Source organism: Peromyscus leucopus, chromosome X, assembly GCF_004664715.2.
Source record: "Peromyscus leucopus breed LL Stock chromosome X, UCI_PerLeu_2.1, whole genome shotgun sequence".
In the NCBI taxonomy this organism is placed as follows: Eukaryota; Metazoa; Chordata; class Mammalia; order Rodentia; family Cricetidae; genus Peromyscus; species Peromyscus leucopus.
Genome location: NC_051083.1, coordinates 72267254 through 72291211, shown reverse-complemented (window position 1 = coordinate 72291211; position 23958 = coordinate 72267254). Strand labels below are relative to the sequence as shown.

The 23958-nt window shown below is 33.4% G+C and overlaps 1 protein-coding gene across 1 annotated transcript in view; it reads right to left on the bottom strand.

The window, feature by feature from the left end:
- Dach2 (dachshund family transcription factor 2) overlaps positions 1 to 23958 on the bottom strand; it is a 274883-nt gene that overhangs the window by 51578 nt on the left and 199347 nt on the right. Inside the window, exon 7 of the mRNA XM_028874764.2 lies at positions 18654 to 18743. Within this exon, the coding sequence (XP_028730597.2) occupies positions 18654 to 18743 (90 nt within the window). The remainder of the gene's footprint in view (positions 1 to 18653; positions 18744 to 23958) is intronic.

The following is a 23958-nucleotide window of genomic DNA, read 5'->3' as shown; positions in this document are numbered from 1 at the left end:
TGGGACATCAAATTCATAAATCAACATTTTCAATCATATTCTTGTGGATAATAAAGCATCTAATTTTATGATATTGATACAACAAGAATTTTCAGTGTGGTTTTCTAATAAGAATGTATCTAAATTTTGTGCATAAGGACATGTATGGATTTCAATAAGCCAGGAAGAAAGAAAAAATAAACTTCATGTTAAGCTGAATTTATCAGTGTATACATTTATTTCAAAACAATATAAAATGCAGTCTTCCACAAAAGAAGCAGTGTCATGAGAAAACTTAAGCTTTTGGTTTTTGTAGACGCTGCATTTTCAATATCAAGGTGTCAGTCTTCATTCACTCTTTGACAAGGTTGTCAATCAAATAGCAATCTAGTTTTGTTAGACTTTAAACAAAGATCAAAGTGATGATACTGCTGAGTTAACATTATTGTCCCACTTAGACACTTTCATACTTTAACATCAATATTAACTTCAGACCGTTTTTTCAAAGCAAACAAAATGGTAAAAAATTTAGTATCACTGTGCTCACAGAAACTGTATTATCTAGATATATTTCAAGTATTTTAAAAACACTAGTTTAAATTTATATTTTAAAATAATAATGGGGTAAAACATTTTGAGTCTATCATTAAATATTTTATAAATTTTGTTTAACAAGAAGAGATATTGTAGTTAAATGTGGGATATTAGTGTCATTCTTACTTTTAGAACCATGGCTAATAAAATAAATAATATACTTTAGTCAAGACATTCAGCAAATGAAAGCAGTGTAAATATAACATTCATGGCTCTCTCATCAACCTGTCTTATAAGCAAAATAACGTGTACGTTATGGGTTCTATGTCATCACAAACCTCATGTGATATTTCTTTGATGTTCACATAAAAACACTATAAAGTTTTTGTTCTGATTTCCCAAACTGTGACCTGCCAACTCTCATGATAAACACCAAATCTACAAGAAAAATATGGGAAATGAGGAAGCAGTGATACTATCTAATAGATATTACAGGGATTTATATACTGAGTAATTTTGAAAAAGTTTCTCTACTAGCTAGGTTTATATGAATACCATAACTGAATGTGATAGTATACTAGGGGTAACTATATTGACCAAAGAGAACACATCTGTCAATAAACATGTTGCATTTTAACAGTTTCTTAATATGATATCAAAACATTTAAGAACTAAAAAGATAATGTTAGATTTTTTTTCCTAGTACAGCAAAATGTTCACAAAATATGTTACCTTCCTTTGAAAATAAAGTACATAGGTACGTTCCAGAATTTGTTCTTCTCACCTAGTCAAGTGTTAGTAGAAAATACCAGTTATGACACACACTCTAGGTATATCTTCATGAGGTTATTCATAGACTTATAGTGTATTATTTACATTTTGAGAATTTTAATTCTATATACTATTGAAAATTGTGAATTCAACAAGGAGAAAAGTCAGAGATGCATTTTATATTTTCCATTTACATGAGGGAAACAAAGGAAATCCAAGTTAATTTTCTGCAAATACTTTTAGTCAAAATTAGTCAAGAGCTCTACATGCCTCCTCAAAAGATGTTAAGAAGCTCAGGGGCTAGAATTGAATATTGTTTAGCAGCTTGAATTTACAACTCTTCTCTGAGTACCACAGTTTCTTAGCAAAGAAGAAGCTAACTACAATATTTTTGTTGTGAAAATATAGCTGCTTATAGGAACATATAGACACATCTGTACATGAAGGAAAATACAAGAAAGAAAAATGGGTGAAATTTAGTCACTGAACATATGTGTCTGAGGGCTTTAAATTCGTGACGACTTCACCAGGCTTTCTCCATATAAAACGAGGGCAAACTAAAGGGTCATTGCAATTATAATTTTCAGCCATTGGAATAGCGGCAGAATCTCCAGGAGCTTGTGGTATCATTTTGCATGTCAAAGTCAATAAAAGCATCCTGTCATTAAAATAATAAATATGACCTTTCAGGTGAAATGATTTCACCCCACACATTCTGATACTCCAACAATATGAGAATGCTTATGTGTTTGATTCACAAATAATTAGACTAAAACCATCCTCCTAGAATTCAAAATATGATAGAGCAATGGTATACATTCCAATTTAAAGGATACTACTGTTGTCTTTGGTTGCCTCCCAGAGGATGAGAATAACTACCTATTTAAGATACTGTAGGTTAAGGACACAGAACTTGGAAGATGTTAGCTATATCTAACCCTAAAGCCTCTTTCCTAATGTTAACAGTACTTTCTGGTTATGGTACTATGTTTAAAGGGTGGGTGCCGACATAAAATATATAGCTGAGCTGCATCTAAATAAAGAGGAACTAGAAAGGCATTCATAGGTGAGGAGTAGTAAGTTATTGGCCTGAATCCTATCAACAGAAGAACAACTCTTGAAACAATGATCTCCATGAGAACAGGGGGAAAAAGTGGTTGTAACTAACTCTCCTCATCCCTGGAATTTGCTCTCCTTTTCTTGCTGCATGATTTGTTTATCAGTCATGGAAGCCGTAACACCACAATTTTTGGCTTCAGAATCATACAGGTCTGGATGGACTACCTACCACTTAACTTTAGGCAAACATTTAACCTCATGAAGCCTAAATCTTATCCAGTAGAAAGATAATAACAGTCTTTAATGCACAGAGTTGATGTTCAAATTTAGTCTGCATATATAAATCTCAACAAGGTGCACAGTGCTGAGCAAATAAGGGAAGGTACTCTGTGTCTACTATGAATGCTACAAGAGAGGGAATCAATCAATAACATTATCTGTGATGCCTATGAACCACAACAATGGATAGCATGGCAAGATTTTCTAAAGATGCAATAGTAGTCTTCATATCTTGGCAGTAAAGAAAAGCTATCTAACTGGAAATAGGGTCCACTAAAGTGAAAGGAAAATCATGCCTGGTACTGTAAATCTAGCCAAGTACTTGGAGCCAGTGAAGGCATGTATCTTAGAAGAAAACATACTATTATCCCTTTGTTAGATCAGCATCCCTCATTACAGAAAACCACAACCAGTCATCATTCAGAGATCAATTGATGATGGCATGACAAACCCCAATAGGTATATCTACGACTCTACTCCTGAACCTATGGCTCAGGAAACATCAAAGGAAATGTGTGGAAAGATTATGAGTCAGAGTACTAGGGTGTCTGCTGTGAGATTGCACCTCTTAGAAGTGACACATAAATGCCACCCATGATGCCTCAACAGTAACGTTATCTAAACAGGACTCAAACAATAACACTAATAGACCAATAGACATGCTATCCTGGAATGAGGAAATTTTCTAGGGTCCTAAAAATAGACAAAGAATTATAGGCAATCAATGAATGCTGAGAGAGAATGAATTAGCCCTTTTTAGGAATGGGTCCAGTATTAGACTACTGTTTACAAAATAATTAGTTCTCAAGTCATATGCACACAAGCCATGCTAAATAGATTCAACAGGATGTACAAATAATAAAGCATCAATAATCAAGAAATAGCTTATTTCTTAATCATATGTGTATCAATAATAAAGAAAAAGAGGCCATCGATCTGAAAAGAAATGAGGGAGTCACATGGGAAGGGCTGGAGGGAGGGATAATGGGAGAATTTGTAGGGTGAAAAGGGAAGGGGCAAAGTAATGTAATTATATTTTAATTAAAAATTAATAGATCCATAGTAGATTTTTCAAAAATAGTCAACATCAGTATATTATAGTATAATTAAGTTCAAAGTACCTTGAAGAAACATCCATAAAAAGCCTTTACTCTATTTAGATAAATAGATTATTTTGAAAGTTTTATTATTTTATGTGTACAGGTGCTTTGCATGCATATATATATATATATATATATATTCACCATATGTGTGCTTGGTGACATGGGAGCAATAGATACTCTGGAACTGGCATTAGAGATGGTTGTGAGCAGCTATGTAGGTGCTGTGGATCAAACCCAGATCATCTTGAAAAGTAGCCATTACTGGGGCCATCTCTCTAGTCCCAACAAATAGATTCTGACAGTACCTCCTCATCCATATTTCTACCAAGTACCCATTTCTCTTTTCTCCAATAGTTCATTTTCCACTTCCATGTCACATGAATTATATTATCCTCTCCCCCATCTTAAAATATCTTTTTTCCTTCTCATAGTGCCCTATTTTTATGAGTCTTTTGCATAATAACACAATATAAATATAATAAATATAAATAATATAAAAATTAAAGGAGTGGGATAGGAAGATAAAAAAAGCAATGTGTGTATGAAAATTTCCCAATAAAACTATCATCCTGTATTCCAATTAAAAACAAAGAAATACTAGACTTGGAAATGATTAAACATATATAAAAGCTTATTACAGAGAAAATAGAGTCAAAATCAACTCACAAAATATTATTTTATCCAGTATTTTAGTATGAATACCAGGAAAAATCTTCAAGTATATAGATTTTCAAAAACTAATATGATATCAAAAAATAAACATTCAGGGTTGTTTGTCTGTGCTTCACCCTTGAAGCATTGCCCCTAGTAGGCAGCAGGTAACTGCTAGGTACCTGCCCCCACCTAGGGTGTGGCCAAGATGAGGACCCCTTAGGAACTGAAATGTGTACGTAACCATTCTCACTGCCAGCCAACACTGTCATGAGAAGCAAGATGTAAAGGCAGAACTGAAAAAAGGTATTAAGCCACATGGCTAAACATAAATAAGAATTATGGGTTAATTTAAGTGTAAGATCTAGCTAACAAGAAGCCTGAGCCATTAGGCCAAATAGTTTTTATTAATATAAGTGTCTGTGTGTTTATTTGGGTCTAAGTGGCTGCAAGCTAGGTGGGACCGAAAAATTTCTGGCTACACGTTCTCTCTTGGATACCTCATGATCCTGGATGCTGGACTGCAGACCAAGTCAGAGTTCTTGAGAGAACTGCATTGGACTATGCCTCACATCTCCTGGATCCCATAACCAACTTACTTTGCTTGCTGTAAGTTGACTCAAAATAAACCCCTTTTGACTATCAGATAAAATATGTGGAATTGCCTCATTAATTGCCACTATATCTGGCGACGCTGCTCGAGGTACCAAATGTTTTAACTATGGTACACCAGGTCATATAAGTACACGGGGTGCTCCTAGAAAAAATGATCCTTCTAGAAATAACCCAAATTGGAGACCCCAATCTTCTGGATTATATAGAAGCTGCAGCAAAGGCCAACATTGGACCAATTAGTGCAGCTCAGCAATAGATATACAAGGCAACCGTTTACTGGCGGGAAATGCCTCAATGGGCCTCTTGCAGGCCCCCAAATTGAATGTGGTCCAAACATTTCCAGCTAGTATGGAGGAAATCCCTCTCCAAGACAATTCAATAACCCAGTGTCTAATGTAAAGAATGATACTGCACTGGATGATAGAACAGCTCTGATAGATGAATCAAAAGTTCCAAAGAACACAATAAAACAAATATTTTGGCATACTTCCATAAACGAACAAAGACCAAAGCTTAGAATTCAAATTAATGACATTGTTCTGGAGGGCCTGGTAGACATAGGTGCAGATATGACTATAATTACACCAAAACCATGGCATCTGAATAGGCCTCTTCAAGAGGTAGATGTCCAATTTCTAGGGATTAGAACCCTATCTCAGGCAAAACAAAGTTCAAAATGGGTTGAATACATAGGGCCAAAAGGACAGAGAGGAAGTATAAAGCTATACATATGGGAAATGTAGCAATGAATTTTTGGGGCTGAGATCTGTTGCAGGCGTGGAATACCCAGGTTGAGATTCCTACAATCTCAGAAAGGAAATACAGATCAATGCATGTTTCTAGGAAAAATACTATAACAGTATAAAATTAAGTCACCAACTGTTCAGGCTGTACATAAACAGAGCACAACTGCTGTTGAATGCTCAAAAGTACCAACAGCCTTACCTTTAAAATGGCTAACTAATAAAGCTGTCTGGGTTAGACAATGGTCTCTGACAAAAGAGAAGCTACAAACTTTAGAACAGCTGGTCTAAGAGCAATTATATGCTCAACACATTAAAGAATCTACCAGCCCTTGGAATTCTCTTATATTTGTTATTGGAAAAAGTTCAGTAATTGGAAAATGCTGACAGATCTGAGAGCTATTAAGAAAATAATCAGCCTATGGGCTCCCTACAGACTGTGATGCCCTTGTCTTCTCTGCTACCAAAAAATGGCCTACAATAGTTATTGTTTAAAACACTGTTTCTTTATCATACCTTTACAAAATAAATGATAGAGAAAAATTTGCCTTCACAGTACCTAATTATAACAATTCCCAGCCAGTCAAGAGATATAAATGGAAGGTCCTCCCACAGGAAATGTGAGAAACAGCCCAACAGTGTGCCAATATTTTATGAAAAGAACATTGGAGATAATTCATGTGAAATTTTCACAATCCATAATTTATCATTATATGGATGGTATCTTATTAGCTGATTGAAAATTAGGTACCTTAGAAACAAAGAAAACATGTTTAAAGAAATAAAGTTTTGCCTTGCTGGGGCCTACAAATTGCTCCTAAAAAATACAAAGAGGAAATTCTATTAATTACTTAGGATATAAGAGGGAACTACAAAAAATTAAACCCCAAAAGGTATGACCCAGGAGAGATCTATTGCAGACTTTTAATGATTTTAAAAAATTGTTAGGAAACATTTCCACCTTACAGGGTGTGGGATGACTCATCCCTAACAGGCTTGAGGGCCAGCTGGCCCAAACAATTAAAAAAGATACTTTCTGAGAGCCAACCTGGTTCTGCCTAATGGCCTTAGCAACAGTAGCTAAAACATGATCTGGAGATGACCTAGACCAATGAGAGACAGCCGTGTCATACCATCAGATGCATATTCATCAGACCTCCCCCCAGGGTGGGGTAGAGGGTATATAAGGCTTGCTTCTTCCTGAATAAACTGAGCTTGTTGTTTTGACATTCTCCCAAAGTCTGTGTGGTATGACTCTGGGCCTACTTGCCCCCCCCCCAAAGGCTGACTCTTTGTATATTCCCATATGTATATTTAGTGACAGCTTGAGATTGTCCATGGTAGGAGGAATTAAATGAATACAAATTAAGCAAATGCTTCACAGAGCTCTATGATTGTTTTTTCGGGAGAAGAACCAATTGATACATGTTTTAAGTACACTGCTGTTCTTAAAAACTAAAGTGCAAAGTAAAAAAATCTCAGATATTAAAAAAAAGATAAAATCAAGAGCTACTGAGGAACTTTTACTAGACAAAGTATATGACTAAGGATACATCCAGCTAGAGAAAAAAGTGAAAAAGGATAGATTCTAAATAGGATTTCTAAGAGAAAAGGCATTTAGAGACAGGAGAGCTTTGAGGAAACAAATTTCAGAATAAGCAGACCTGGAGAGGGAGGTGAAGAAATCAAATCAACGAAATTAAAATTAAAATGTAACCATGACGTATGATGGAAGTAAAAGGAATACAAGTCTATTCTAGTTCCATCCTGTTGTGATGAAACATGACCAAAGCAGCTTGAGGAGAAAACATTTTATTTGGTTGACACGCCTAGCTCACAATCCATCACTAAGAGCAGTCAGGGCAGGAACTCAAGCAGGAACTGAAGCAGAAACCATGGAGAAAAGCTACTTACTGGCTCACTCTCTGGTCTATTCTTTCTTTTCTTATGCAAGCCCAGGCCACCTGCCTAGTGATGGTACACCCACAGTGGGTTTGGCCATCCTACCTCAATTACCAATCAAAACAATGCCCCAGAGACTAGACTTATGAAAGCAATTCTAAAACTGAGGTTCCTTTTTCCAAGGTGACTTTGAGTTGTGTCAAGTTGACAATAAGAACTAAGGAGAACAAAGCTACAGTTCAATGAAAAAAGTTTAACTAATAAAGTGCTAGTGATAAAACAAATTAGTTTTTAGGAATCACTAAGATAATTGGGGAGATTATAAAAAAAATGCTATGCTATGACCACAAAGCCTGCTTGGTTTATTTGCTGGTTTTGCTTTTTTATATTTTTAGTACTGGAGTTTAAACCTAAGGTCTCTCACATGTGAGGTAAATAAGTGTTTTACCATTGAGCTATATTCACAGCCCTCTTTTTACATTTTATTTTGCCACATGATCTTACTATATTACTCCCCCAGCTGACATCTAATTCATTATGTGGCACAGCAGGTCTTGTTCTTGTGCTTTAGCATCCCCAGTAGCTGAGATAATAGGTTGTGTCACTCAGTCCAGAAAGCTAAAATTCTTTTCTATACAATTAGCATAAAATATGTAATTATATATGTATACTGGAAAAAAGACTAATATAAATCGAGTGAAGTTTATAGAAATAGTTGTTCCAAAATGTGATTAATTTCATTTTAAGTAACAAATTATCTATAAAGTATAAAATAATGAAAAAAAAAAACTTTGGGTGACATTATTATAGCATGCAATAGATATGGTTTCCACCTTATGTTGTTAGAAAGCTTAAAGGAAGTGACCCACCTGACAGTGCTTAATACTATATATTCAGTTTCATTTGTGCCTATGACCACTTGAATCCATCCTTGTGATTTGTATATGTTAAAATAAGTTATGATTTTCCCTTGAATTTACCTCATATTGTTGAATCATAATAACATATGTCAAAACATGATTTTCAGTTTAATGTATTCTTTTCTGAGATAACATATTACCATGTATCCCAGACTGGATTCAAAATCATTACCTTTCAGTCTGTTCTTTCTCAATGCATAGATTATAGGTGTGTCTTACCATGTTTCATTTGTTTTTTCCATATAAGTACATTCCTTTCTTTTTAGTAGAAGACAGAATATTAGGTAAATTGATAAAGACAGGATAGCAGATTTAATAAAGGTTTATTTATACTATGTATCTAAAAATGCATACATATGAAGTCTTTCTGATCAACATCCTATATCGGCAAATGTAGAGTTTTTTGAACGTTGTGTTCATGTCTTCAGGAAGCATTCATTTATTATGCTGCTAAGTGTTTTTCATGAAAAGAAGTGCACTCTGTCAAACAGAATATTGATGCTTAAATCCTGTACATACTAAAATAGCAAAAGAAGAAAACAAATTGATGGTGTTTCCAAAACAGCCTGGGGTGTACAAATTTGATCAAAGAGCATGCTAGAGATTACAAAAGTAGGATTTGTAACTGGCACTTTAGCTTCTCTCTTCAGGAGATGTCTATTTCTACATCTTTCTCAGAAAGAGTATTTTATTTTAGCCTTTCTCTCTGTATTGATCTACTTTGTGGTGATTTCAAGAAACATATTCAACTTAACAGAAGTCTAATAATATGTTTTCACAAATGTACGCCATTTGCTAGGCTTTGAAAAAATTCATCCATGTTAAGAGTTCTAAATTTATACTACAGTCAAACCACTGATAACAAAGTATATAATTTATATTTTATAAAAAATAATCAAGTTACATTAAAAGAAATTGTGGAACCTTTTTATGTACCATCTGGGTAAAGCATGCACTTACTGGGCCCAATTGCATTCACTAAGGGTTGCAGTATTTCTGTACAGTAATTTTTAACTCACAACATAAAAAGCTATGTTTTCCACTCAAAAGTAAAGAAAAAGCATTTTCTGAAATTTAATAGTGCCTGTCACTCTCATTTCTTCCCATAAACATCAAACATGCTGCTTCTACTTGCAAACAATACCTTAATTCAAACATAAGAGAAACAAAATTTCTTGAAAATATCAGCCATTTTCTTTGAAAATGTTACTTTTCTTCATTATTCTTTATTTTATTCTTATATCTCACTTACAGAGTATGTTGGAACTTCTTGATCCATTCTCATTTATTTTTTTTTTGGGGGGGGGGTGTCCCAATACTTGTTGATCTTGCATTATCAATTCTAAACATACTGTAAGCTTAGATATTTTTTTTTCAATTCTAAATTCTAATTCATTACATCTTTTTGTTTATTTCTATTCAATTGAGTATTTCATGTCCCCATCAAGCTTTGTGTTCCAAAACTTAGGTTAGTTTATTTCTTGGAATTACAATTACCAGTCTGGTAATTTTGATAACTCCCTACCTTATGTTTGTTTTTTTCTTTCTTTTTTGTTTTTTCTATATATCCATTGATCATCCACTCACCTGTCTGTCTGTCTTTCTTTCTTTCTTTCTTTCTTTCTTTCTTTCTTTCTTTCTTCTCTTCTCTCTCTCTATCTATCATCTCTCTCTCTATCTATCTATCTATCCATCCATCCATCTATCTGTTTATTGGTTGTTTGAAACAAAGTCACACATATATTCCACTGGCTTTGAAATCCATATGTAACCAAGGAGAACCTCAAACTCCTGATCTATGTGCTCCTATCTTCACAGTTCTACCTTCTTTGTTCTGGAATTTCTGGAATTTGCCACCATGCTAATCTAATCCATGTTAAATGTTCAGAAGTTTGAATTCTCTAAGCAATCCATATAATGTATAAATTAGTTCTGTATGTAAGGTACATAAAAGACTAAATCTGTAGTGTTTTTGGTTTCTTGAAAATCTTGTGGTAGTTTGAGTCCATTATTATTTAAATATTCTTTTTCCATGTGAAATGAAATCAAATTAGGTCATATTTAATTTAACTGTGATCATGATCATCCCAAGATTTTAAAATGGGCATGCTTTCCTTAAAAAAATGGAAAGACATCTTATGCACCTGTGTTGGTAGAATTAAAGCTGTGAAAAAGACCATGCTATAAAAAGCTATCTAAAGATTCAGTGCAATCCCAAATAAAACACAGAACATTCTTCAAACAAATAAAAGAATTCCTAAAATTCATATGGAGCCACAAATGACCCTGGATTGCCAAGGCAATCATGATAAAAAAGAACAATGCTGGAAGGATTAACATTCCATCATTCAAGATATACTATACAGCTTTAATAGTAGAAAAGTATGATATTAAATAAAAATGAACTTGTTGACCAGTGGAACAAAGTTGAAGACCTAAGATGAGTACAAATAACTATAGCCATCTGATATTTGAGAAAGATGAAAAAAATACATTGGACTAAAGACAGCATATATAACAAATAGTGCAAGGAAAATTGGATAGCCACATGCAGAAGAAGAAAATTAGAGCATCTCTATCACCATACATAAAACTTAACTTCAAGTGGACTGAAGACCTCAAGCTGAAACTTGAAATGCTGAAACTGGTAGAAATAATAAAGTACCATCATCATCATCATCAACAACAACAACAAAGCCAGTATCCTACAAGATGTGTCAGAAATGATGTTCTAAGTAAGATTCCATTTGCCCGGGAATTAAGGCCAACAACTGTCAAGTGAAAACATTTGAGTAAAGAGGAAGCCAACAGAGTAGGAGATGGTCTTTTCCAGCTATACATATATTGGATAGAGAATTGGTATCTAGAATATAAAAGTTTTAGCTAAAAACCAGTTAAGAGAACAAATCACCCAATTAAAATGGCCTATGGATCTGAACAGAGAGTTCTCAAAAGAATACATTAAAATGGCTAAGAAATGCAAATTTAAAAAACCTTTAAAATTTTATCTTTCATCCAGTGAGAATTTCTAAAATCAAAATCAAATGTTGGTGAGGATGTGGGGAAAGAGGCATTCTCATTCATTGCTGGAAGGATAGGAAACTGGTGCAACCACTCTGGAATCAGTATGGAGGATTTTCAAAATATAAAAATAAATCTACTATATGATCCAGTTATACCACACCTCGGTATATGTTCTAAGAATTCAACAACCTGCTCCATAGACACTTGCTCAGTATTCTTCATTTTTACTCTATTCATAAAACCAGACTCATAAAGACAGATACCACATGTCTTCTCTCGTTTATGGTTCATAGGTCCAAATCTTCAGATGTGGGTATATAAACAGAAGTCAAAACAGAAACTAGGAAAGTAAAAACGGATCATGATGAGAGGGTGTTCTAGAGAGGGGAGTAACAGGATACAGCAATATGAAGGGAAAAAAGGGAAAAAATTGGAGGGGGTCTTGAACTGAGGAGGGATGAAGTAAGTCAATACAGAAGGAGACAGATGGAAAGATATAGTACCCGATGATCTTTGATAAAGCCTTAAGTAATCATGCCATTTTATATTTACCTAAAATTTTATATACATACATTAATACATATGTATAATTATATATAATATATGATTATATACATATGCACACACACATATATTAGACACAATTATACCACTTTTATGCTACCTAGTTTGACAATGCTCCTCCTAGAACCATAGACCATCTAGCAAAATCTCAAGCATTAGGCATTAGAAAAATTTTTCAAGTTGTTCATTAGGGCAGTCCAAAAGACTTCCAAAACAATACAGGATATTGCTGTTGCCTTTCATTGCATCCCAGAAGCTGAAGGTAAGTTGCTAATGCAGAAAACACTATGCACTTTGGATTTGAGCTAGATCTAACCTGAAAGCTTCCTCTCTTGAAAAACAGTTTTCATAGTATCTGATGGTGTTATGCAAGGTACCAAGGGAAGGTAGCAATAAATGTTTCTGTCCAGCTGTGATGCCTATGTACCACAACAATGCCCAGACTGGAAAGATATATTAAAGTTGTAATAGTGGCACACAAATCTTGGCCAACAACTATATAATTGGATTTAAGGCCCAATAAACAAAAATAAAATCATTACTTGTGCTAGAAACCTAGACAACTACATGGGACAACTGAAAGTATATATCTTAGAAGATAACATATCATTGCCACTTTACTAGATCTGCATAATTCCTTATTACATTCCTTAAAAATGCTAATCCTTATATCCACAAAAGTGTTACTCTCATGCCTAATTAAGAATAGCTTTTATTTGCAACAGAGATCATTACAGAAAACAAAACTGGTGAAATTGCTGAGAATAAATGATTATTGGGTGCCCAGCCCTAGTGGATACATCTATAACTCAACTCATGTTCTTAAAGCTCAGAAGCCATCAAGGAAAATGGACTGGAAAGATTACAAGTCACGGGACCAGGAAGTTTGATGTGCATTGTCTCACCTAAAAATGACAAAAAAAGTAAACACATTTCTCAGCAATATAACTGCTTAAACAATACCTGAATTATGAGAACAGCAATAGATATATGAGAGGGGTAAGAGAAAATCACATTGGGCCCACCCCTAAACAAAAAGCTACAGGCAAATAGTGATTGCTGAGAGAGGGAGAATAAGCACCTCCAATGGGATATCCAATGTTAAGTGCTCAACTCTGCAAATCATAGATACAAACAGAACTAATGGACCCAGAAGATGGTCTTTTTATGCATATGTGTGTACATTAATAATCAATTAAAATAGGGCCATAAATATGAGTAGGAGTAAAGGAGAAAATATAACATGCTAGAGGGAGGAGACATGGCATATGTTGGAAGAATTAATGAGAAGGGGGAAAATGATGTAATTTTATTTTAATTTTCAAAAAATGTATTAGTTTAGTCTAGTATCCACATGTACTATTTTTTGACATTTATTTTATTTTTTCCATTTTTAATTTTATAATTAATTTAATTTTACATATCAGCCACAGATTCCCCTGTCCTCCCTCCTCCCACGCCGCCAGCCTTCCCCCACAATCCACCCCCACCCCCAATTCCCACCTCCTATAAGGCAAGGTCTCCCCTGGTGAGTCAGCCAAGCCTGGTAGATTCAGTTGAGGCAGGTCCAGTCCCCTCCTCCTTACACCAAGGCTGAGCAAAATGTCTCAGCATAGGCCCTAGGTTCTAAAAAGCCAGCTCCACATGTACTACTTTATGCAAAATCCATGGATTTATTATTCTTACTTTTAGGTCAAGTTTTTATCTCTTGATCTTCCTGCCACCAGGGCTGTATTTCCATTGCAATGTACCTTTTCTCCTCTATTATTGAACATTTGAAAACTTTGTTGAGTCACAGAAAACAAATCCCTATTTGAAGAATGTAACTATTTACTTTGGTAATATTCTAAAATTATCCGTGAGCATCCTGAGGGAAGGCACAATATCTTACATCATCATAGTTCAAGAGCCTGAGAATACAAGTCAAAAACACACAGTTTATTAGAAAATTTATTGTAGGTCATAATAATGATCCAAGTTATGATACTTAGAAAATTATGCACATGAAAACTGTGCTTTTATTTTAATTTTTATTTCATGATTCCCATATGAATTGCTGATTTGAAGAATTAGTTTTACCATATTATATTAGTTATACCATCTCTGATCTACTATCACATAGATTTTTTATTCATGGTAATCTAAACAATAAATACATCTATATTTTCATGCATAAAAGAATTTTAAATATGTTTCCATTAATTTTTTCCAGGAACTTATATAATATAGTTATCATAACAAATAAATTTAGAGTAAGTTAAAAATTAAAACTATGATAAACTTTTTATTACAAGAGTAAACATAAAATTTTAAATAAAAATATACATATGATTGATTATTTTGTGGTTCTAATAGCTATTATATGATGTTATAATCTTAATTAAGACATATAAGTGAGCATGGAATGAAATTATAGAACTTATATAATAAATACAACTATATTTATTATTCATTGGAATAAAAATGTCCCTGAATCAATTCGATAAACATTAACTATGAATTATATATTTTCATAGCAAATAATGCTATATTGATGGGCATGTATAGAAGTCTTGGAAAGAGTAACATATATTTAAAAGTGATATTGTAGGCTATAAAGAATAATCAAGTAAACTATTATACATACATTACAATGATCATGTTTTCAATTACCTTTAAATTGTTTGAAAATCATGTGATTAGTACACTAATAACACCACAGGAAACTATGATATGAAAACAATTTTATGACTATGATTAGGATACTAATAATATAGAGTTATGGAAAATTTTTATCTCACCTGAACACTCTCCTTTTTACTTATGATTTAGTTCTCTTGTAACTAGACATATACATAGCCTGTTTTACCCATTGTCAAAAGTACAAATTCTAGTTAAAAAGAAGAAAAATAATTTACATATATCCAGTTAGTTGTGCAAATTATTACTGGCTTATAAGCTGATGGTCCAAGTAATGACACTTGAGAATTATAAAAATTTTGGATGAAAATTATTTTTATAATGTGGAGGAATATTCCAGTGACTAAGAGTACTGGCTGCTCTTCCAGAGGATCTGTGTTTGATTCCCAGAACCCACATGGAGGCTAACAAGCAAATGTAACTCAAGATATAGAGGATCTCATGATTTCTTTTGGCTTTAAAATGAAGGTAGAAAACACAGCCCAGCTAATTCTATTTTACTAATTCATTCTATGATATCATATTTTCATGATATCAAAATAAATGATAAAATAAAAATATGAATCTGTACCCATTATGAATATGTAAGAAAAAGTACTCAGTAAAATAAGAATAAATGTACACAGCCAAAATAATAAAAAATCATCAACATGTGAAATGATTATACATCATGAATAAAAGGTATTTTATCTAAGGAATGTAAAGTCAGTTCAAGATATAAAACAGCGAAAATACATTGGGTACATATAACCTAGCTTTTATAGAGTAAAATCTTAAAAGTCCCTCAATAATATTGGCAGAATTAACAAATAAATTCACTAAAATAGCAGGACTAAAAATCAGTATAAACTTTCTGAACAGAGCAGCAAGAAAGTAATACCATTTAAAAAAAAATTAAAACCTTAGAAATATATCCAGTGTAATAAAACCCTTGAATACTGAAAGCTACAAAATTAACGACAACTTAAATTTTTAAATAAGTGAAAAGACATCCTGTATTAAGTAATTAGAAGGCTTAATATTGTGATAATGGCCATATGACCTCCAAAGATCTAGAGAGTCAGTGAAACCTGTGTGAAATTCTCATGACAATTTTTACAAAAAAAAAAATGAAGTGAAAAATCACCATATTTTCATGGAACCACTAGGATTCCAAATAGCTAAAGGCAATACTGTAAAAGAAAAAATATTGGAATAGATCACATAGCAATTAGCATATAGGTAAATGAAACTGAACAGAGCATCCATCCGATCATTGATGGGTAGATATTTATACAGTCTTCAGAAGGGTGTCATACAATGGGAAATAATAGTTCCTTCAGTGATAAGCATGACAAAACTGAAAACCTACACACAAGAGAAGAACTCTTATATGGAAAAGGAATTAGACTCATGTAGTGGGTAGCCATTTAGATTCAAATATAAGGTCTGTGGATGTCCTTGAAAGAATATAAAAAAAAAATCTCCATGATATCAATCTTGGCAGTAATTTTCTGAGTATGACATCAAAAGTTCAATCAACAAACCAAAGAAAAAGGAAATTACTTCAAACAGAAGAGTATTTTTTCAACAAATAAATAGCCAACCAATAGTGTTTATTCAATAGGAGAAGCTATTTTAAAAACTGATAAGGTTTTAATTTCCAAAAATATATTAGGTAAGACTTACACCTCATTAGAAAAATAAAGCAAAGTAAAAAATAAATGAAAAGACAAGAAATCAAATAGAATTCTACAAGAAGACATAAATGACTAATAGATAAATTGTATTTTATATCACTAAAAAACTGTGAAAAGCAAAATGTGAGCATTACTGCTACTAGAATATATCTAATCAAATGATAGCCAATACTGACAAGTATTATTAGTTGAATCAGGAATATATCACACAGGCTCATGTTTTGAGTACTTTGAACTCAGGTAGTGACACAGTTCTGGGAGATTATGAAACTTTGGAGACACAGGGTCTAAATGACAATCACAAGCTTATGAGGCGATCCCTTGAAGGTTATACTCATTTATGGTTCTGTTCCTATCCTCTGCCTCCTAGTTGGTTGCCACTAGTTCACTTGCTGACACATTATTTGGCAGACAGTCTGAACCCTTCTGCATGTCTTAAATATTCTTCCATAATGGACTGAAATCTCCTGGAACTGTGAGCTAAAATACACCTTCCTTCCTTAAGCTGTTTCTATTATGTATTTTGGTAATGGTGAAGAGAAAAGCTACTAATACAGAAAGGACTCAGGATAATCAAAAACCCTTGCACAGTGCTGGTGAGGCAAGTAAAATTTTGCAGCCACTCTGAGGAATAAGTATTGGTGTTTCCCAGAATATTAAACTTGGAATCTAGTACTTCTACATATAGTGTAGGTTCAAAAGAATAAAAGCAGGGAAATAAACTCATATTAGTATAACAGTGGTCATAGCTGTATTATTCAAAATGGACAAGACAAGGAAACTTTTGAAATGTCTATCAATAGATAGAAGAATGCATAAATAAAGTAAAAAGCACAGAAATACAAATATCATTCAGTTTAAATAAGCAAAGATTCCCAGTCACATTCTACAACATATGTGAACCTGGAAGAAATGAAATTGAGTAAAATAAGCAAGACGAGTATTTCATGCTTCTATTTGCATGTGGAATTTAAAGTATTCAAACTCATAGCATCAGAGAAAGTAGCTGATTCAGGAAATGGTGATATTGAAAATGAGGAGTTGTAATGTATTGAGTATAAAACGTCAGTTATATAAAAAGTAAAAGTTCTATAAAGCTGCTGTATACAATCATACAATACAAATAGTAGTAATATTCTCAACTTAAACACTTGTTGGAAGAATAGATCTCATTATCTTCTTACCAAAATCATAATAATGAAATTTACTTTAAAATTTCAATTAATTCAAGATATGATTAAACTACAGAATCATCTCAATTGTATCAAAAAATAATTGACCAAATTCAACACACTTGCATTACATGAATACAAAACAAAGTAGATACAGAAGGAAAATGCCAACTTTGTGAATAGAATCTTTGAAATAAACTCCTTATAATTGCATATTTAAGGTGGGGACAATTAAAGTTTTCCCTCAGAACAATAGGAATCAAAGAAAGATGGTAATCTCACCACTTCTCTTTAACAGTGAACTAGAAACCTCAGTCACAGAGAGCAATTAAAAAAGATATCAATAGACAGATAAACTTGTCTATATTGTTGCATACAGTGAGATATATACACAAATCATAAAGACAATACAGTAAAGTAACTTCAAGTAATCTATAGATGACCATTAGAGATTTTAATGTTCAAAAAATTGAAGAAGACAAGATCAATATAGAAAAATATTTGTATTTCTACATAACAGTGGACAATCTGAAACAATTCCATTTAAAGTTGGTTTAAAATTCATTTAATAATTATGATTTAACCCATTATGTATAAAATGTATGTTCTGTATCTAGAAAAGACTGTTAAGAGGGGTCTAAGGAGATCCTAAAGAGATATTTTGTGTTCAGAAATCACAATATGTAACGTTAAGATGGAAAAACTCACCAAATTTATTTGCAGTAACAGCATTATCCTCATTGAAATTCTAATGGGTCTTTCAGTAGAAATTGGTGCTGAAAGTGATTCTAGAATTCTCATGGAAATGTATAGGACCCAAAATATCCAAAGCAATCCTTGTTTTAAAATGGACTCACATTTCCCAATTACAAATGTTTGTTTATTTTTTATAGAGATACAATGTTCAAAACATGATAACACTAGCATAAGAATTGATATAGACCTTAGGATAGAATTCAGTCAAGAAATCAACCCTTACTTTGATGGTGAAGTGATTTTTTTGATAATGGTGCCAACTCAATCCAGTGGAGAAAAGTGTTCAACAAATGGTGCTGGGACAATTGGATATCTGTATGCAAAAGAATGAAATCAGTCGACTAGCCATCAGCAAATACAATAGTTCAAAGAGGATCATTAATCTAAGTGTAAGAACTAAAGTTATAACACTTAGAGAAAAAGGAGTAATATATATTCTAGAATTGTATCTTGCAAAATATTCTTTGATACTTCACCACAAGTGGTAACATAAAGGACAGAAATGTTGATCTCTATCAGATTAATTTTTTTCATCAAGTAATATTGTGAAAAGCAAAGAATAGTCAATAAAGTGAGGTGAGATACTCTAAAATTACATCTGAAAAGAGTATTATAATTTAGAATATGTGGATAAGATCCACAGCTGCAAAAATGAAATACAAACATCCAAATTCACAAATAAATAAAAAAAATTAAGCTGATACTTCTCAAAGTTGTGTGGGTATACCATAACTACAGGAAAAGACACTGAAAATCTTTATCAGGGAATCCTAGTCAAAGCTCCAATGAGATAAGCTCACATGCACCAGTCTCTTATTATTAAAATGATAGATAATAGACAATAGTAAGAGTTGAAGAGGACAGCAAGAATTTAGAGCCTGCATAGACTTCAAATATGAATGCCAAATGCTCTAGCCACTTTTTAAAATAATATGGTAGTGTTCTAAGTAATTATCACGTTAAGTTATCATAGGACCCACAAATTCAATTCCCATTTGTATGTACAAGATAAATTAAAGCATAAGTCGACAGAAAAATTCTACACAAATATTCAAAGCAACAGTAAGTATAATAGCTAAAAAGTGAAAGATATAGAAACAAATAAGGTACATTCATGCAATAGATAAACATATAGATAGCAAAGCAGCACAGCATTTATATAATGGCATGAACAATGCTGGCTACCTTTTACCCAATTTATGCTGAGAATTTAGGAAACTGTGAACGGGATGTAATGTATGATGGAATAATTAATTAATTACAAATAAAACAACAACAACAAAAGTATTTGAACAAAAGGCACATTATAATGATTAATAAATACTTTTAACTTGGCCCAAAATAACATATATACAACTTATATATATGTTATCACATTATTATTATGATTATATATTATAATATATAATCACACACACACACATACACACACACACACACACACAACTCAGGCCAAGTTGGGTGCAATTGACTAAAAAAATTAGCACCACTAAAAAAAGTTACATTGTACCAGGGAAATATTAAATATGCCTTGAGACATCTCATAAAGTGGGAAGGAATCATCTGTCAAAGGTCACATGTTTAAAATTATGAAATTTTTATTTGTGAATAGAGTTTGCACAGGCCAATTTAGAACAACAACCCCAGAAATATTTTCACATGTTTAGCAGGATAGGAAGTAAGAAGCTACTGTAGCCATGTCCTCAGGTAACCCAACTATTTCAGTATTCAATGGCATATCTCCCCATATTTGGTTTGGGGGCATGCAGAATCTAAGAATTGCAATTATGAGAAGAGTCTCCTCCTATACTGAAAGAAAAATTGAGATGCCAGCCAATGTGTTTGCAGTGCACCAAGCTATCATCTGAAGCCTAAGCTTCAAGGTAGACTTGAGATTCTAGGAAAAGAACAATCTGCCAAAAACGCTGCAAAGAGTGTGTAAAAAGCCTCATAAGAGAGAAGCCAGGAAGGCTGCAATCAGCAAGATCAAGTAGGGATGACTATTCTCAAGTCTTTGGTGTTCACATCATTCTATCATGTGTCTAGGATGCAGTCATGGAGCTACAGGATTTAATCACTGCATTGTTGAGTTTGGTTTAATTCACCAATACAGTTTTCCTATTATTCAATTTTCTAATCTAGACATTTGCCCTTTTTCATTGTATCTTAGAATTGTGGAATTTTCTTTTATTCTTGATTGAGACAATGATTTTGATTGAATATTAAATAAGGCTTTGATATTGGACTATATAGTAAAACTAAAACAGTTAAGAGTTCTGGAACTTGCCGGGCGTTGGTGGCGCACGCCTTTAATCCCAGCACTCGGGACGCAGAGGCAGGCGGATCTCTGTGAGTTCAAGGCCAGCCTGGGCTACCAAGTGAGCTCCAGGAAAGGCGCAAAGCTACACAGAGAAACCCTGTCTCAAAAAACCAAAAAAAAAAAAAAAAGACTTCTGGAACTCTTGGGGGTGGACTGAATGAATGCATTTTGGCTTAGAGATTGACATTAGCCTCTGAGAGCAAGAAGTAAAATGTTTAGACCTTAAGTGCCCTCTGAAAGCTCATGTGTTTAATACTTACTCTCTAGCTGATAGCATCATTGGAAACTAAAAGAAAGTTTAGGAGGCAGAAGGAAATCAGGTCACTAGAAGTGTGCTTTTGAAGAGAACATAGACTCCTCATTCAGGTTTCCCTCTTCTATGCTTCCTGGACTCCATGAGGGGCGCACTCTGCCACATGTTCTTTGTACTAATGTTCTGCCTATATATAGATCCAGGAACAATAAAAGCAAGTGACCATAAGCCAAATTAAGACATTAATTATTTTATTATTTTTATTAAGAAATATTTTTATTCATTTTATACACCAATCACAGATCTTCTTCTTCCCTCCAGCCTCCCCCGCAACCCATCTCCATTCCCTCCTACAAGAAGGTAAGGCCTCCCATGGGGAGTCAGCAGAGTCTGGTCCACTCAGTAGAGGCAGGTCCAAGCCCATTATTTTATGTTTATCACAAATATTATTGCCATGTAGTTCCAAAGTGGCTCTAGCACACTAAAACTCAGTGACACAATTCTGAGAAAAAGGGATTTAATTTATTAAATGTATACAGTAGCTAATACAAATTCCCACCATAAGAAAGTAAGATGAATTATAATACAAAACCAAATCAAACAGAAATAAAAATAAGGATAAGGATAGAAATCAATGATATTTTTTACTCAGGGGAACAATAAGTACAAATCAAAGGTACTTGTTTCTTTGAAAACAAACAATACAATTTAAAAGCTTGTCTATACTGAGCAAAAAAGAAAAAAAAATCTCAACATCCAAACAGGAGTACTACTAAAGATGCTTCATATACTAAGAGCAAAATGAGGACATTGGGAACACTTTTAAAACTTGTAAAATATGCCAGGAAGTGGTGGTACACATCTTTAATCACAGCACTTGGGAGGCAGAGCCAACTGGATCTCTGTGAGTTCGAGGCCAGCCTGGTCTACAGAGTGAGATTCAGGACAGGAACCAAAACAACACAGAGAAACCCTGTCTCAAAAAAAAAAAAAATAAATAAATAAAAAAATAAAAAAAATAAAAAACCTTGTAAAATATGAAAATTAATCTGAGTACTTCTACAGTTAGTAAAAAGTGAATTTCAATTTGAAAAATACCCCTCAATAAAATATTTATACATAATACTGACATGTGAATGTCACTTATTCTACTTTTATGCATATCTTGTCATGCTGGTAATTATCATGGTTCATAGATAATGTGTCTGGCTAAGGACTGATTAGGACAGCTTGGATACTATTTTTTTTTATAACATTAACCTGTTTTAATATCCAGTATACAGACAACATTGAACTGAATCTAAGGGAATGGGACACTGTGGGTATAATTAGGAGACCAATTTATTTCCTGTGTGAAGTTGGCTAGTGCCACTAACCACCACTTTCCCGGTGTTTTAGGGCTTTGCTTTATTCTTCTATTGTATCCCCAAGGTCTCTGTATAAGAGTTAGAGTAAGATGATGTGATGAAGACTAGTAATGATGGGCCTGTCAATGATGGAAGCCGTCAAGAGCCAGAGAATGCAGGCAGGTTCTAAAAGTTGAAAAATTCAAGAAAACATTTTTTCTTCACTCACTAAAAAGAAATATAACCCTGCCAACACAGTGACTTTAAACAAGTGAAACCTATTGCTAACTTTTAACAATTGGAGGAGCTGTGTGAAAGAAGGTGTGTTTTAACTCACCATTCTCATTCTAATTTGATATGTAGTATTTTCTAGAACCATAGAAGCTAGACCACAGTAAAGAGTCTTGCAAGTCAGATTTAGCTGGAGTCCTTTGAATCTTTTGTCCCGAATATGTGGTGTCTTCAGCAAGAGGGGCCACACTCAACCCATAGAAGGTAATAATGGCTACATTGATATTCTGTATTGTTTTTTTAGTCATTTTTATTACTCTAACCAATCACTTGAATAGAGGTTTCTCATTCCCTGGATTTTGCTAGTTTAGGTTCTTGTGGGGGTGCTCAAGGAGCTTCGCTTATTTTAACACACACACACACACACACACACACACACACACACACACACACATTGTGTACAAGTTAAGTAATATGAAATAACTCCTTAAAACTTTATTAACCAACATTGGTGTTATTGGTTCCCCATCCTTTTTTTCTCCTTCTGTATAGACCTCCCTCTCTCCTCCACTGTTCTTCTGCTTCCTAGTTTATATCATCTGTATCCTATTATTCCCAAATCAAGCCCCTTTTCTTTATTCCCACCACGAGGCAAAGAATTATAGGCAACAAGTGACTGCTGGGAGAACTGGTTTCTTCCAGGGATGAGAGCCCTTTTAAGTTTTCCTGAAGCTATATACACAGAAACAACAAAAATGTACTCAATAAGTTATACTTATATATCTGTGCATACACAGCCATACATATACATATATGTACATAATAACTATCAAAGAAAAAATCTATGAACTTGAGAGTTGGGGGACATGTAAGGGGTTTGAGAGAGGGTCAATAGAAGGATCTGCAGGAATGAAAGGAAGGGGGAAAGTAATGTAAATCTATTTCAATTAAAAAATATCATTAAAATTAAATATAAGAAAAATATGACCCAAAGATACCAAATGGAAAATTTCAAAAATCAATAGTATTAATTAAAAATCTACAAGCATAAATGGTTTCAATTAAGAATTCTATCAATATGCTAAGAAGAATTAACAATTATATGATAATATACTGAAATAGAAAATGGAACACATAAAATTTTATTTTTGAAATGTGTGCTTTACAGTAAATACAAGAAGATAAATAATTATAAGACAATGCTGCAGGTCAATATCCCTCCTGGTCATAACTAATAAATTTCAAATAAAATTTTAGTAAGCCATATATATTAAAGAAGGACAAGAAACACTACTTGGTCTGGGTTACTACATTCTGTATATTGTTTTCTATTTTATTAGTTCACCTGCATAATTCATACTTTTGTTTTTTTCTTTAA